The sequence below is a fragment of the Macrobrachium nipponense genome, chromosome 15, assembly GCF_015104395.2.
Source record: "Macrobrachium nipponense isolate FS-2020 chromosome 15, ASM1510439v2, whole genome shotgun sequence".
Lineage (NCBI taxonomy): Eukaryota > Metazoa > Arthropoda > Malacostraca > Decapoda > Palaemonidae > Macrobrachium > Macrobrachium nipponense.
This window is the reverse complement of record NC_087208.1, coordinates 1722568-1735258: the sequence shown is the minus strand read 5'-3', so window position 1 is coordinate 1735258 and position 12691 is coordinate 1722568. Positions and strand designations below refer to the sequence as shown.

At 36.5% G+C, this 12691-nt stretch overlaps 1 protein-coding gene across 1 annotated transcript; it reads right to left on the bottom strand.

The window, feature by feature from the left end:
* Nucleotides 1-1853: 1853 nt before the first annotated feature.
* Nucleotides 1854-11834, bottom strand: LOC135226776 (glutamate receptor ionotropic, delta-1-like). The gene is made up of 8 exons (XM_064266477.1): nucleotides 11733-11834; nucleotides 10739-10867; nucleotides 9894-10068; nucleotides 6706-6945; nucleotides 6014-6279; nucleotides 5043-5180; nucleotides 4382-4568; nucleotides 1854-3815 (listed from the first exon to the last, which is right to left on the bottom strand). Exons 1-8 carry the CDS (start codon nucleotides 11780-11782, stop codon nucleotides 3519-3521), a joined length of 1482 nt encoding a protein of 493 aa, XP_064122547.1. The 5' UTR covers nucleotides 11783-11834; the 3' UTR covers nucleotides 1854-3518.
* Between the last annotated feature and the right edge of the window lie 857 nt (nucleotides 11835-12691).

Here is a 12691-nt window from a genome sequence, read left to right as displayed (position 1 = left end):
GAATTAACTGCATCCAAACGAATGAACTTTGAGCTGATGTGATCTCGTCCAATCAGCGAGAAACTTTGACCAGGAGATTAAGTGTATTTGTTACTTGGCAACGACAAGCAGGGCTCTACAATCAGAACCGCATTCATGCAGAAACAGATTAAAGTCTCACAACTTTTGAACAAAACTGAACCTTCAGAGTTATTCTTCATAAAAATAATCTGTCCGATGAAAAGTTACGAGGCTCAAAAATCTCATGATACATAATATGCATTTACTCAAAGTCTGATGCAGGCGACAGAAATTTTATCTCGGTACTCTCGTGTAAGAATTACGATACAATTACATCAAAGGTCGCATATAAAGCTTATCGCAAATTTGAACAAAATGTTATCTGTATTCACTGAAGACACGATATTAACATGCCATTGTTTACTCGCTAACAATAACGTGTACACTGAAATTTACTTGACCATAGCACTCCTATGTTATCATTTACGAACCCGCTCTCTCTCTCTCTCTCTCTCTCTGAATTAAGTTTAGCAAGAAATTTGCGTCTATTGCATCAAATGTTTCCTTGTTATTTTTCTTATTATTTTGTTGCACTGTATTTGACATGAATTTTGATAAAATTATTTTAGTAATGGACGATGCCAATAAGACAATTTACATTCTCTATTTTTTACTGCAAAAAGAAGAAGAAGTAAAAAAAATCTTAGGCATTTAGTTAGCAAGTGGTGGTAGGGCCTCCATCACATCCAAGTAAGCATATACTTAAAAGATAAACCAATTTATTACTAAGACCTTTTTTTTTTTTTTTTTTTTTTTTTTTTTTTTTTTTTTTTTAATTAAAATGTTTGTCCATCCAAATGGTATAAACAGATGAGGGTAATTTTTCGAAGGGTATCGATAGGAGGGGGGGTTAGGGTGAGGGTCAGGATGTCAGGTTTGTTTTTTATGGTCTAAGTTGTATAAAGACATACCTTAGAAACTGTAGAACGTCTTGCTGCACTTACTCAGATGTATTGCCACCATAATGTAGAAACAGACTTCGGTGAAATAATGAAGCTGCTTGTTGATAGCTACAATAGGAAGCTATTTATCGGCGGTGTTCTAGTACATTCTTACGTTAGTTATTCTGCTGAGATAAGAATAACTACTTATTGCCCAGTGTTGTATACTTCTTTTTAGCTTTATAGTACATAAAGTTTAAGCCACGTCATCATCATCTTCCCATTAAATCTTTTAACATGTAAATAAATCACATCTTGCGTCCTCATGGTGTAGACTGGAATTGAGAACTGTCATACTCCTAATTAATGTATATATCATTATATGTACCAATGTTTTTTTTAAAGATTTATTTTTAATGCATTTACTTGGCTGGCAAATTCGCTTCCGTTTGTTACTAGAAGCCGTTTCTGAGTGGACAGTCCCCCTCACAAAATACCTTAGAACCACTCCTGCAATACACTGTTCATCGTTTATTTACTGTGACGCAGGCTAACCAGTGTAACCATAGATACAATCTATAGACAATTCTCTAACAAAGGACTCAGTGAAACAAAATTTCCATGACTTTTATCTGCGTATAATGATGCATCTGAAGTACAGTTTTCAAACTGCAAAGAAAATTTTCGTTTGCAAAGGTCAAGTTTTACTTCTTAATCTGGAGACTGGTAGGAAACGAGTCTCGAGGGATGACACAGCTACATCAAGGTCACGGTTAATAATAAAGCGCCTCAGTGGCGTGGTTGGTATGGTGTTTGCTTTCCGCCTCGGTGGTCGCGGGTTCGATTCTCGGCCATTCCATTGAGGAGTGAGAGATGTGTATTTCTGGTGATAGAAGTGTCGCGGGAGGATTTTCCCTCACCATGACATTATGATACGATAATAATAATGCTAGGTACTATACATATACAAAGATAATAATACTACTGTACATATGCACTGTTGTCAGTCTTCTTGCCTGGGGACAGGGGTCGGAGAATGGTACTGTGTCATAGTTGACACGGTGGGTATGAAGACTAATGACGTTTACGCTGCCTGGGACTTAGGGTAGGCCTGTCCTACCTGCTATTACATGATATTCCATGTGTGTATGGGTCTTATTACTGATGAGGCCAGGTGATGTCTTCTCACAGGGAGGCAACTGAAGTGCTGATTTCCATTTTAGGGGTATTGAAGAAAATTCCTGGTACTCAGCTTGTTTCTTTATTACTCATTACATCATGCCAAATTTCTCCCAGGCCTAGTCTCCTGGACTTGGTTAATTTACCTAGTCTTCAGAACTCCTGGACTAGATCCCTTGCAAGGGATAGATAATCATTTGTATTAATAATTTGGTAAAATAGCCACATTGAAGGGTGGACCGGCTGACGTCGTTCTCACGCGAGAGCATTCGTGATTCTTACATGTTCTTTCTAGTGTTACCAAAGGCAGACGAAAGATTCAGGGCAGCGCTCCCATACTCAAAGTGAGAGAAAAAACAAAACAAGGGACTGGCTACACTGCCATGCACTCGTGTCCACAACAAAAACATTTCACAGTTCCAATCACTCTTACAACAGTAGTGTAAAGATATTAGAGGAGGAGGACGAATCAATTCCTAAATAAATCACTAATAATTAAAGGAATATTTTTCCCATTACAGAAGTTCACTCTCGACGTGGTTCGGAAGTCACGTAAAGCCGTTGGTCCCGTTGCTGAATAACCAATGATTCCATGCAACGTAAAAACACCATACAAACAAACAAATCACGATTAATAAGGGCTGGAAATGAATACTTATAAACTTTCCCAAAGCTTTCATTAAAGCGACAAAATTCGAGCAACCAAGGCTTTATAAGGAACCAAAATCAATAAAACATTGATGGGAAAACAAGGGTTCAAAACAATTTAAACTTTAACCTTCTTCCACGGAAGCTTTCCACGTATCTTGCAATTTACCACCAAAGAACTTCTTTACTTTCAAAACTGCTGACGGGAGAAATACTTAAAACACTAAAAATTTAATCGAGAGCTTCGGTGTCATTTTCACTCTCTTTATTTGCTAATATATGATATATGAATACATTTGATATACGAGTGTTCTACCTAATACATCTTCAGTTCTCTGGGACACTTAAAACTTGAGTACCAATACTTATGAAGCGGGCAGGGACACATATAATATCAAAGTCTTTTAGTAGATATGAACGCAATTACAATCTTAGACCTTTTTGTACAACTGAGAAAAGTCTTCCTAATACCATAATGAGCGTCGGATTTAAGTTTCTGTTTATTAATGAATAACTCCTTCAGCTGAATGCGGATCACGAAATTTAGTTCCAGGAAAATCACAGGCCAAAGCTTTTAATACTTGCGACGAATTTCCAGCAATCAAGTTTTCAGAAAAGCTCAGTTTTAGTTGGAGTCATCTAAATGTATTTCAAAAGTGACTTGAACGACAGTATTTTTCAATGCAGCAACAAAGCCGCCACGACAGTTAAGTTCTGTCAGTGCGCTGAGCTCTAAATGAGAGATCGCTCTTACATCTGTAGTACACCGCTTCCAGCTCCCTGCTTTGGCGAAAGGTAGTTCGAGAGGACTTCAAAGAGAAAGACAATAAACCCGGCAGCAGCTCCCAGCAACACGAGTATAAGTGGTCCCTGAAGGTGAATGATAGTCAGGGGCTTGGCCTCGTTACTGTTCCCCGAGTCTGACGGGACTTCTTCTACCGTCTTTTGTTCAGACAGCAGCTGTTGGATTTTTTCTCGCTTCCGTTGGCGACCTTCTGTTCTCGCTTGGTCCAACATATCCTTCATCCACTTGTTGTAAAGTCCCCCCTTAAAAACATGAGAGGAAACGACACTGAATCCTTATTATCTCTAGCTACTGTTGAATTTTGATGCAATCTGGCATGTCATTATTTGGCTTTTTGTAATAGGCATGGTTTCGTTGAGTTTACTCAAGGTCATTCAATATGCTCAGAGTAGATTTGAAGGACCTTGCGTTTATTTGATACCTGAACATTTATCCAGTGTATTCGCTCAGTATCACTTTGTATAGAAATTTAAATACACTGCTCTCAACAGCTCATGTATTAAGGGATCGTTGTCACTGTTATGTTGTTACTGATTAATTAGTTGGGAAGCGTTCAGTGCTATAATGTCCAATTATCATTTTTCTTAATGTAGACTCTGTTTGTAAATGTAAAAGTACAGGCAGAAATCCATGATGCATACAATAACATCTCTTCGAAAGTTCAAAAACATCCCTATGTACATTTTTGTCTCTTCAAGCAGAATTTGGTTATTACTTTTTCTGTATTCTGTGACTATAAACAGAATTGACTAGAGTCACATCGATTCAAATGCGTTCCCTACAACGTACTCCTACAGGCTGAACTTACCTCTATGATAGCTAAGATGACAGCATCAAAGTTCTCTCTGTAAGGGGCGTCATGGGGAATGGGCCAGGCGTTTAGTCCAGGGAGGACGCCCTCGCGCCCTACGTACAACCTTGAATCCCCGTTTGCTTCTGTGAAGTGCTCTGCAATCTGCTGTTCTAAATATCGGGTGCCGTCTATGTGGCACTGCCTGGAAAATGTCTCAAGGTGAAAATGAGAGCCGAGGGCAAGAGGAAATATAGGCTGCTTTTATTGGACATTATCATTTAATATTCTGTACTGCTGGAAGTGAAGGTAAAGGACTAGATGGAACCAAGTAAAAGGAATACACTTTGATAAGGGAATTGAGTAATGCACGCACACGGTAAGAAACCTAGCAACAGCCACTTAAAAGAGAAGCCTATGAATGGCAAGGTTCATTAAAACAAACCAAGGAAGATTTGATACCTTTTGGGTATTTTTTTAACAATTTTATACAACCAGTCTTATGATAAAAATCTTATTATTCTACAGGACGTGAGACTAAGACAGAACACTGCTATTTTTCTATCAGTTTTCTAAAGAGAGAGAGAGAGAGAGAGAGAGAGAGAGAGAGAGAGAGAGAGAGAGAGAGAGAGTAAAAATATTCTGACTACCTGTGACGGAACTCAGTACCCACACTGACCTGCCTTCCAGCGCCTGATTGAGACCTTCCGTGACACTGACTCCAACATCCAGCATAGACCCCAGGGCCCTGAAGGACTCGAATTCAGAATTCTTCAAGTAGTCGCGGAATTCCGCCCCATAGGAAGGCATCGTTACCCTGAGGGAAAGATTTAGGAATCAACATCAAGCCTGCAAAAAAAAAAATAATAATAATAAATAAATTCAGTCTCTCCCCAGTAACTTTTCCTAAATTAGTGAAGAAGTAAGATGGATTGCAATTTTCAATTTTAATAAAGGTTTAATGTCCAACAGTGAGAGAGAGAGAGAGAGAGAGAGAGATATGCAAATCTCAAGTGTGATTTTTGAGGGCCATTTACAGGCACCTTTGAAAATGTGTCGAAAGTGGTGACTCGTAGATGATACTAATGGTTCTCTGCATCGTTCCTTTGGCCCCAGGTGCGTTCCTTTCTTTCTTTTCTTTTTGTCTGCTAATTCTGGTCTGCCTCTACGTAACTGTCCAAATTTCTGTGACCTTACCCTGCACCAATTTTATGTATCATGCGTTATTTAACAAGTCTCTCAGGCAAACTGTATGAAAGTCGGGAAATGTGACTTACTGGTTTCCTTAAAACTAATAACAATAATAATAATGACCTACCCACCGATTGTACACGCCCTGTCTGCTATAAATACCTGTAAACCAGTATCTTAATTCACTTTGCTGTATACTCTCATAAATGACTGCCTGTGCGCTGTCGACACGTCAGAGGAAATAAACCTAAGACAACTGAAATCTTTACATGTCTTTAGGAAACTTGATATACCACCTACGTACATGCTCATGAGAAAAAGACAATAAGAAGAATTGAGAAGATTCTATAAAAATTAAATGCCGTTGAAACAGCTATATTATTCAATGCTACTGCCCTCAGAGAAGGCCTCCTTCCTAATAATAATAATAATAATAATAATAATAATAATAATAATAACCGTTTGGCAACTTTCACCATCTGTTCCAGGGACTCGGGCCTCGGCGGGTATCGAGGAGCGATGAGAAAAGCCATGAGGTTGCTCCTGTAGAGGTTAGTGACGATGAAGGTGAAGACGAGCCAGGACAACAGGATGATCCTGGTGGAAGCGATCATGGGCAGCTTGAGGGTCAGCGTCTGCCCCAGCAGGGTGCCGACGACGTCCATGAAGACTAAGCCGTAAAGCGACGTCTTCTCCGGGTGATCCTCTATTGAGACCATGATGATCTGAAGAGGGAGTTCACCTGTGTAGTAGTCTACTTGTCAATCAAATATCCATCTTTTAGTAACGATTACCTTTGCATTACTGCTGTAAAGTTTAAAAGTTATATTTGTTCACCTGAACTTCATGGACGAATCTTTTCAATAGAGGGGTTCTAATAATTCCCCTTTTTCTCTTTTAACAGCCACCTGCATGGAGAGGGCTTAAAAATATCTTTATGCTCTTATGTTTGTATAAGAATAGCAAATGAAATCTTCCTGCTATACAAACTACCTCAACCAAACGGACAGTTAGGCCTTACTGTGATGTTACCTGTGTGAAAAAAGTAAGTCCTCATGTAAATTTGTCCTTGTAAAACAGACAGTCAATCCTAACTACAAAAATATCCCCTACAATGGAGGCAGTAAGTAAGTCCTTGTTATGAAAATTACCAGTATGAAACAGACAATTGTGATGACAAGAGCCACTAAGACACAGAGCCAAACGAGGCCCTTCAGAGGGTAGTAGAGGCTCTGCCACTGAGGTTCCAGGACCGGCTTGGCCATGCTGAAGGCGATGTTGATGCCGTGCTCGTAGGTGCGAGTGAAATCCACCCTCTGCAGCCTCTGGGGCAGGACCATGTGGACGACAGATGCAACCATGGACGTGCGGTCTGATACCCGTTGGAGGACCTGGGAAAGAAAGCATAATGTTCACAAATACACACACATATATACATACACATGTATAATTGTATAGGGGATAGATAGCTCTAGATGAAACAAGCCACATGTCACTGCTACATCTATGGATGAGGATCCATCAATAATATGTTCATTACTCCTACTTTAGAATGTTTCTAAATAATGGTCGCAAAGGAGACAAGGGACGGTGTAGTGCCTACATATACTTTTGATCGGTAATCATAGACCTGAGGAAGCAAGGCCATGGGTGCTGATGTCTAAGCAAATAGATGTACATGCTGCCTTAAAACCGCTATCCCTGGCTTTTAAGAAAAGTATGTTCGTGAGGCAATGAAATTTTTTTCACATTGAGCAAGGCTTGAATTTGGGCCCCACAGAGTACAAGTTTCTAATGATACCACTGGACTACACCAAATCTCTTCGGAAGTTAAAATCCTGCTTTTTCTAGTCGTCTTCCATGGCATCTATTGTGCACTTTCTTTCTGCCTCCCTCCAAACTTCCAAATCATACTCTCTTTTCACTGAGTTACTGATGTCCATTCTTATTGCTTGGCTGAGTCACTTCAAAGCACACTGATCTATTCTTTTACCTAAGCTAGCTATTTTACCATTTCTTCTATCGATATATTTACCATTTCGGTTCTTATCGCCACACATACTAACTAAGCTGATAGCTCACTTAGCATCCTCTCCCGTTTCTTCCATTTGCACTTCAAGTCTATAAAATGGACGGCTCAAGATTCTCTTCATTCTTTATCAGTCTTAATATTTTCCGCAAACCGTTGTACCTTCCTTGATTCATTTATTATGTGACTCACCTTATCTCTCATCCCAACACGGTCTGTTATATACCTACTCTAATAGACTTACACAAATCTGCTGATTCTATTCTTTCACCTTCTTTATCAACATTTTATGCCAAAGACGCATCAAGTCCGAAAGGAGATCACTAAGGAAATTCTCCTTCGCAAGTGGAATTCGAACCTTGACTGATTCATATCGATATGACTTGACAAGATTTATGGTTGACCGTGCTGGAAATGCCTTGTTTGCTCAAATACAAATCGCATAAGACAATAGAATTATTCCAGTGATCCATAAATCTTATATATGAATGATATAATAACCGTTGGATTCAAATTGTTTTTATCTTAAAATCAATCGTGTTTTGCTGAAAATATTGTTTATAAAATGACTCTCTACTTCACTTCAAAGTCTCGACTGGGTGACTGTAAATGTTTAAGATTGGTTCTGCTGAGGAATGTGATATTAGAAATACATCTTAATACTCCTTTTCGAGGACAGATTGATGGCGCTTATGCCTTTTGTGTCATAATAAATTGCGCTTTCCTTTCCGAAGTGCAGTCTCTAAGGTTCACGAACCGTGAATATTATGATAGCGCATTTGCGTCATGTTTACAATCTGATACTTATGTTTGGAATGCTTTGTATTACATGAATACATCCTAGAATGTTTCAGAATTATGACTAGATTACTAATTCAGGCTCGTGTGCCTGTTTGTCGCATCTTGAGAAAATAGAAAGTATGTCATGAAAAATTGTCCGATCAGTTGAAATCTGTAACGCCGATGAAGAGGTTACCTTGGCTCTGAAGAATGAATATATACCTGATAAAAAGGGACCAGTATTTTATATATATATATATATATATATATATAGATATATATATATATATATATATATATATAATATATATATATATATATATATATATATATATATATATATATATATATGTATATATATATATATATATATATATATATATATATATATATATCTATATATATATAATATATATATATATATATATATATCTATATATGTGTATATATATATATATATATATATATATATATATATATATATATATATATTTTTTCCTCTATCATATCTCTCTTCTCTCTCGTCTCTCTCTCTCTCTCTCCTCTCCTCTTCTCTTCCCTCTCTCTAATATAATATAATATATATATATATATATATATATATATATATATACGTATATATATATCTATATATATCTAAAATTTTATATAATATAATAGAGATATATATATATATATAATATATTATTATAGACGTATATATATCTATATATATAATATATAAGATATATATATATCTATATATATTATATATATATATATATATATATAAATATATATATAATATATATATATGGTATATATATATATTCTCTCTCTCTCTCTTCTCTCTCTTCTCTCTCTCTCTCCTCTCTCTCTCTCTCTATATATATATATTATATATATATATATATATATATATATATATATATATATATATACATATTAAAACTTTGTAACCCGTAATAATAATAATAATAATAATAATAATAATAATAATAATAATAATAATAATAATAATAATAATAATAATAATAATAACTATCGGGTCTCGACTAGGCAGTATTGAAATGATTGATAAATAAACATTGGTAAAAGTATGCCATGCAAAACCTGCCCGGGGTCCAAAAGGTCCATCCGGGTTATCTGTCCTAGCCCTATGACTTGGAACAACCTGATATATGTTTGAGATCGACTCCGCGTCAGGTCACGTTCCATCATAGACCGGATCACGAAAACGAGAGAGATCGGGGACTATAATTCATCCTTTCATCAAAGTTATACTAAATCGAGAATACAACATTTTCATCCTTAGAATAGGCGGAAGATTCCATAAAGATGAAAATATGACGCGTTTTTCATCTTGCGATTTTTATGTATTTGTTTTTAAAGACGTTCCCCATATTTACTCTTGTAAAATTTTCTGAGATTATAAAATTTTACATATTAATGCTGTAACTGACATCGAATGAGCATCGAAAAGAATATTTATCGGCATGTGTGTGTGTGTTTTAGAGAGAGAGAGAGAGAGAGAGAGGGGATCCTCCTCACCTCATCCCACGACTCCACAGGCATCACATAAATTGAGAAGTTCAGCGCCTGAGCCATAGCCTCCAGCATCAGGCGATCCGCTCCAGAGTAGGTGACCCTTCCGTCAGGGTATTCGTCCTTAGTCCAGTAAGGTTTGTAGGGCAACGCCGTGATGTTGACAGAGGAGCCGAAGAAGCTAAGGATGGGCGAAAGGAAGAGGTTTTAGGGGAATAGCATTATTTGAATCTGCGGAAAGTCAGTCCTATTAAAACTGAAAGCACTACTGGAATGGAATAACCAGAATTGATAGAACATAAAACGTTACTGAATCAGAAATGACAAGGTGTGTCAAACAATACATAACATACAACACGAATTCCCTTCTTTATAAAGGATATTATAAAAATTCACTTAAATCCTAAGTTTATTATAAAATATCAAATTGCAAGAAATGATAAATGACACATTACGTATAAATTTCCTTCTATTCCAAGCTAAAAGCTGCACGATAATAATCAATCATATAATTTACAACTTGATTCTTAGATCAGGATATGTTCTATACTCAGAAGAGTATCTTCTCTTAACCCAAAATAAAATTTTCCAAAATAACATTTTCAAATTTTTCTGGTAGTGATCAAGAAAAATACCTCCATTTGCTTAAAGGATTTTTCATTTTGGTTTGCCTTGAATGACTATCAAAGACTACCCAGCAAATGAGATTCTGCTGACATACTGACGTTACTTCCAAGAGTTTTGCCATCTACCTCTGCTCCTGTGTATGTCACAGTGATTAGTATTTGCTATTCACTAAAAGAATGTGACTTGGGTTACGCCGTAGTAAAGAATTAATGGAAGCAACTTACTTGGAGAATTTGTCGGGAAATAGAGTCCCGTTGGCAGAGAGAACGAGTCCTTTTGCAGCACTCCAGGTGGCAGCGTTTATCAAATGACTGCTCGATGCGCTGTACGGTAAACTTATGTACATTTCCCATCTGAAATCAAAGAACGAACGCTGCAATGGACTGATGTAAAGTGGTGCTGATAAATAGTCTAAAAAAGCGAAAGTTGCAAGTTTCTAAAGTACTAAAAAAATTTATATATAACGTGAAAAGTGAATAAACAAAAAGAGTATAATGTATACAAACACACACACACACACACACACACACACATATATATATATATATATATATATATATATATATATATATATATATATATATATATATATTTTATAATGTACATGTATTATGTTTACATTTTACATATAAAGTAGTGCTCCGGGTGGGGGCCCATAAAGTAATTCCCTGATTAATAAAATTAACAAGGACAACAGCAGCTCTAGCAACGGTAACTATGGAGATGTCGGAGAATACCTGGCGTGAGATAGAATTTCGCTTAGACGTACTCCGGGCAACAAAGGGGCACATGTTGAAATTTATTAGTAATGTAAAAAAAAAAAAAAAAACTTTAGTCATTGTTGAAATTGAAGAAAACCTTATACCTCTACCTAACATAATTTGTGAGTAATAAAGGTCTGACATCCGGGAAAGACTTTGTGGACACCCTATATTATATATTTTGCTATTTTCCTTATTTATGAATCTGTAGTTTCTTCGATGAATAATGGAAAATATATGTTAATATAATTTCAAGTGTTTTTAATAATTGGCATCATTGTATAATAACTTCCAATTAAATTATGTTATTATAAAGAGAGCTTTATTATTTTTATCTTATTCCTAGTCATGTAACTCCACAAGTTACATTTGACAAAACAACAAAAGTAAGACACGGGCACATGCACACAGATACACAAAAGATGTCGTCAAAAATGACAATGTTTTTGCAACACACCTTTTTTGATCTTTGTCCCGACTGGGCACAACGACCAGCGTCTTCAGCATAGTGAACACCCAGTGAGAAGAGAAGGAATCCACGTCTTTGTTACTAAGGCGCCCTACGACAACCAGCCTCGACGACCCCGTCAGGAGGCGATTAGCCAACGACGTCTCGGCAAACTTCAGGAGGAAAGGTAGGTCGTCACTCAGTACAAACACAGTCACGCATTGGAGGCTGAGGCGCACCTGTTTTCCGTTCGACAGAAAGGAGATCGATGGCTTATAAAACAAACTACGAAAATGTAACTCCAGTCTCAAGTCTCTCTCCATCTTTCCTCGTATGTTCACCTTATCTATGCACATATAGAACTTTGAACCTCCACTATCCTATGCAACCTTATGTGAAATACATACATTTTAAGGAAGGTAGTGTGCGTGGTCTCAAGATTTTCATCCATTTGTACTGTCTCCCTACTTCATGAAATGTCAATTTCTACCAGTCCATCAATCTGAAGATGTCTTAAAAGCTAATGACAGACTGATCAGTATTTAAAGCAATTGTTCAATTTTTACTTGTGGTGCATCAGCATAAACACACATTTTCTATTAACTTCAAGCATAGGCGCACACACAATATATATATATATATATATATATATAATATATATATATATATATATATGTATATATATATATACATATATATATATATATATATATATAATATATATATATATATATATATATATATATATATATACTATAAAATGTGTATGTATATGCGGTCAGTATTAGGCGTCCTTGTCGCATTAGCTCACATAACCATCTGATAGAACCTTTGGTCACCAAACATCCAAATATCTTATCGCATTTGTGTGGCACATACGCACTTCTCGGCTTCTCAAGCCTCCTTATAATAGACATAAAATGAATCTTATCATTTTCAATGTCTTTATTGCATTCACATTCAGCAAC

Coding starts and splice junctions, on each gene's coding strand:
- LOC135226776 (XM_064266477.1), bottom strand. CDS start 11,782: ATGCTGAAGACGCTGGTCGTTGTGCCCAGTCGGGACAAAGATCAAAAA. Junction 6,946..9,893: donor CTGTGGAGTCGTGGGATGAG/GTGAGGAGGATC, acceptor TTTCTTTCCCAG/GTCCTCCAACGGGTATCAGA. Junction 5,181..6,013: donor ATGGTGAAAGTTGCCAAACG/GTTATTATTATT, acceptor TCTTTCCCTCAG/GGTAACGATGCCTTCCTATG.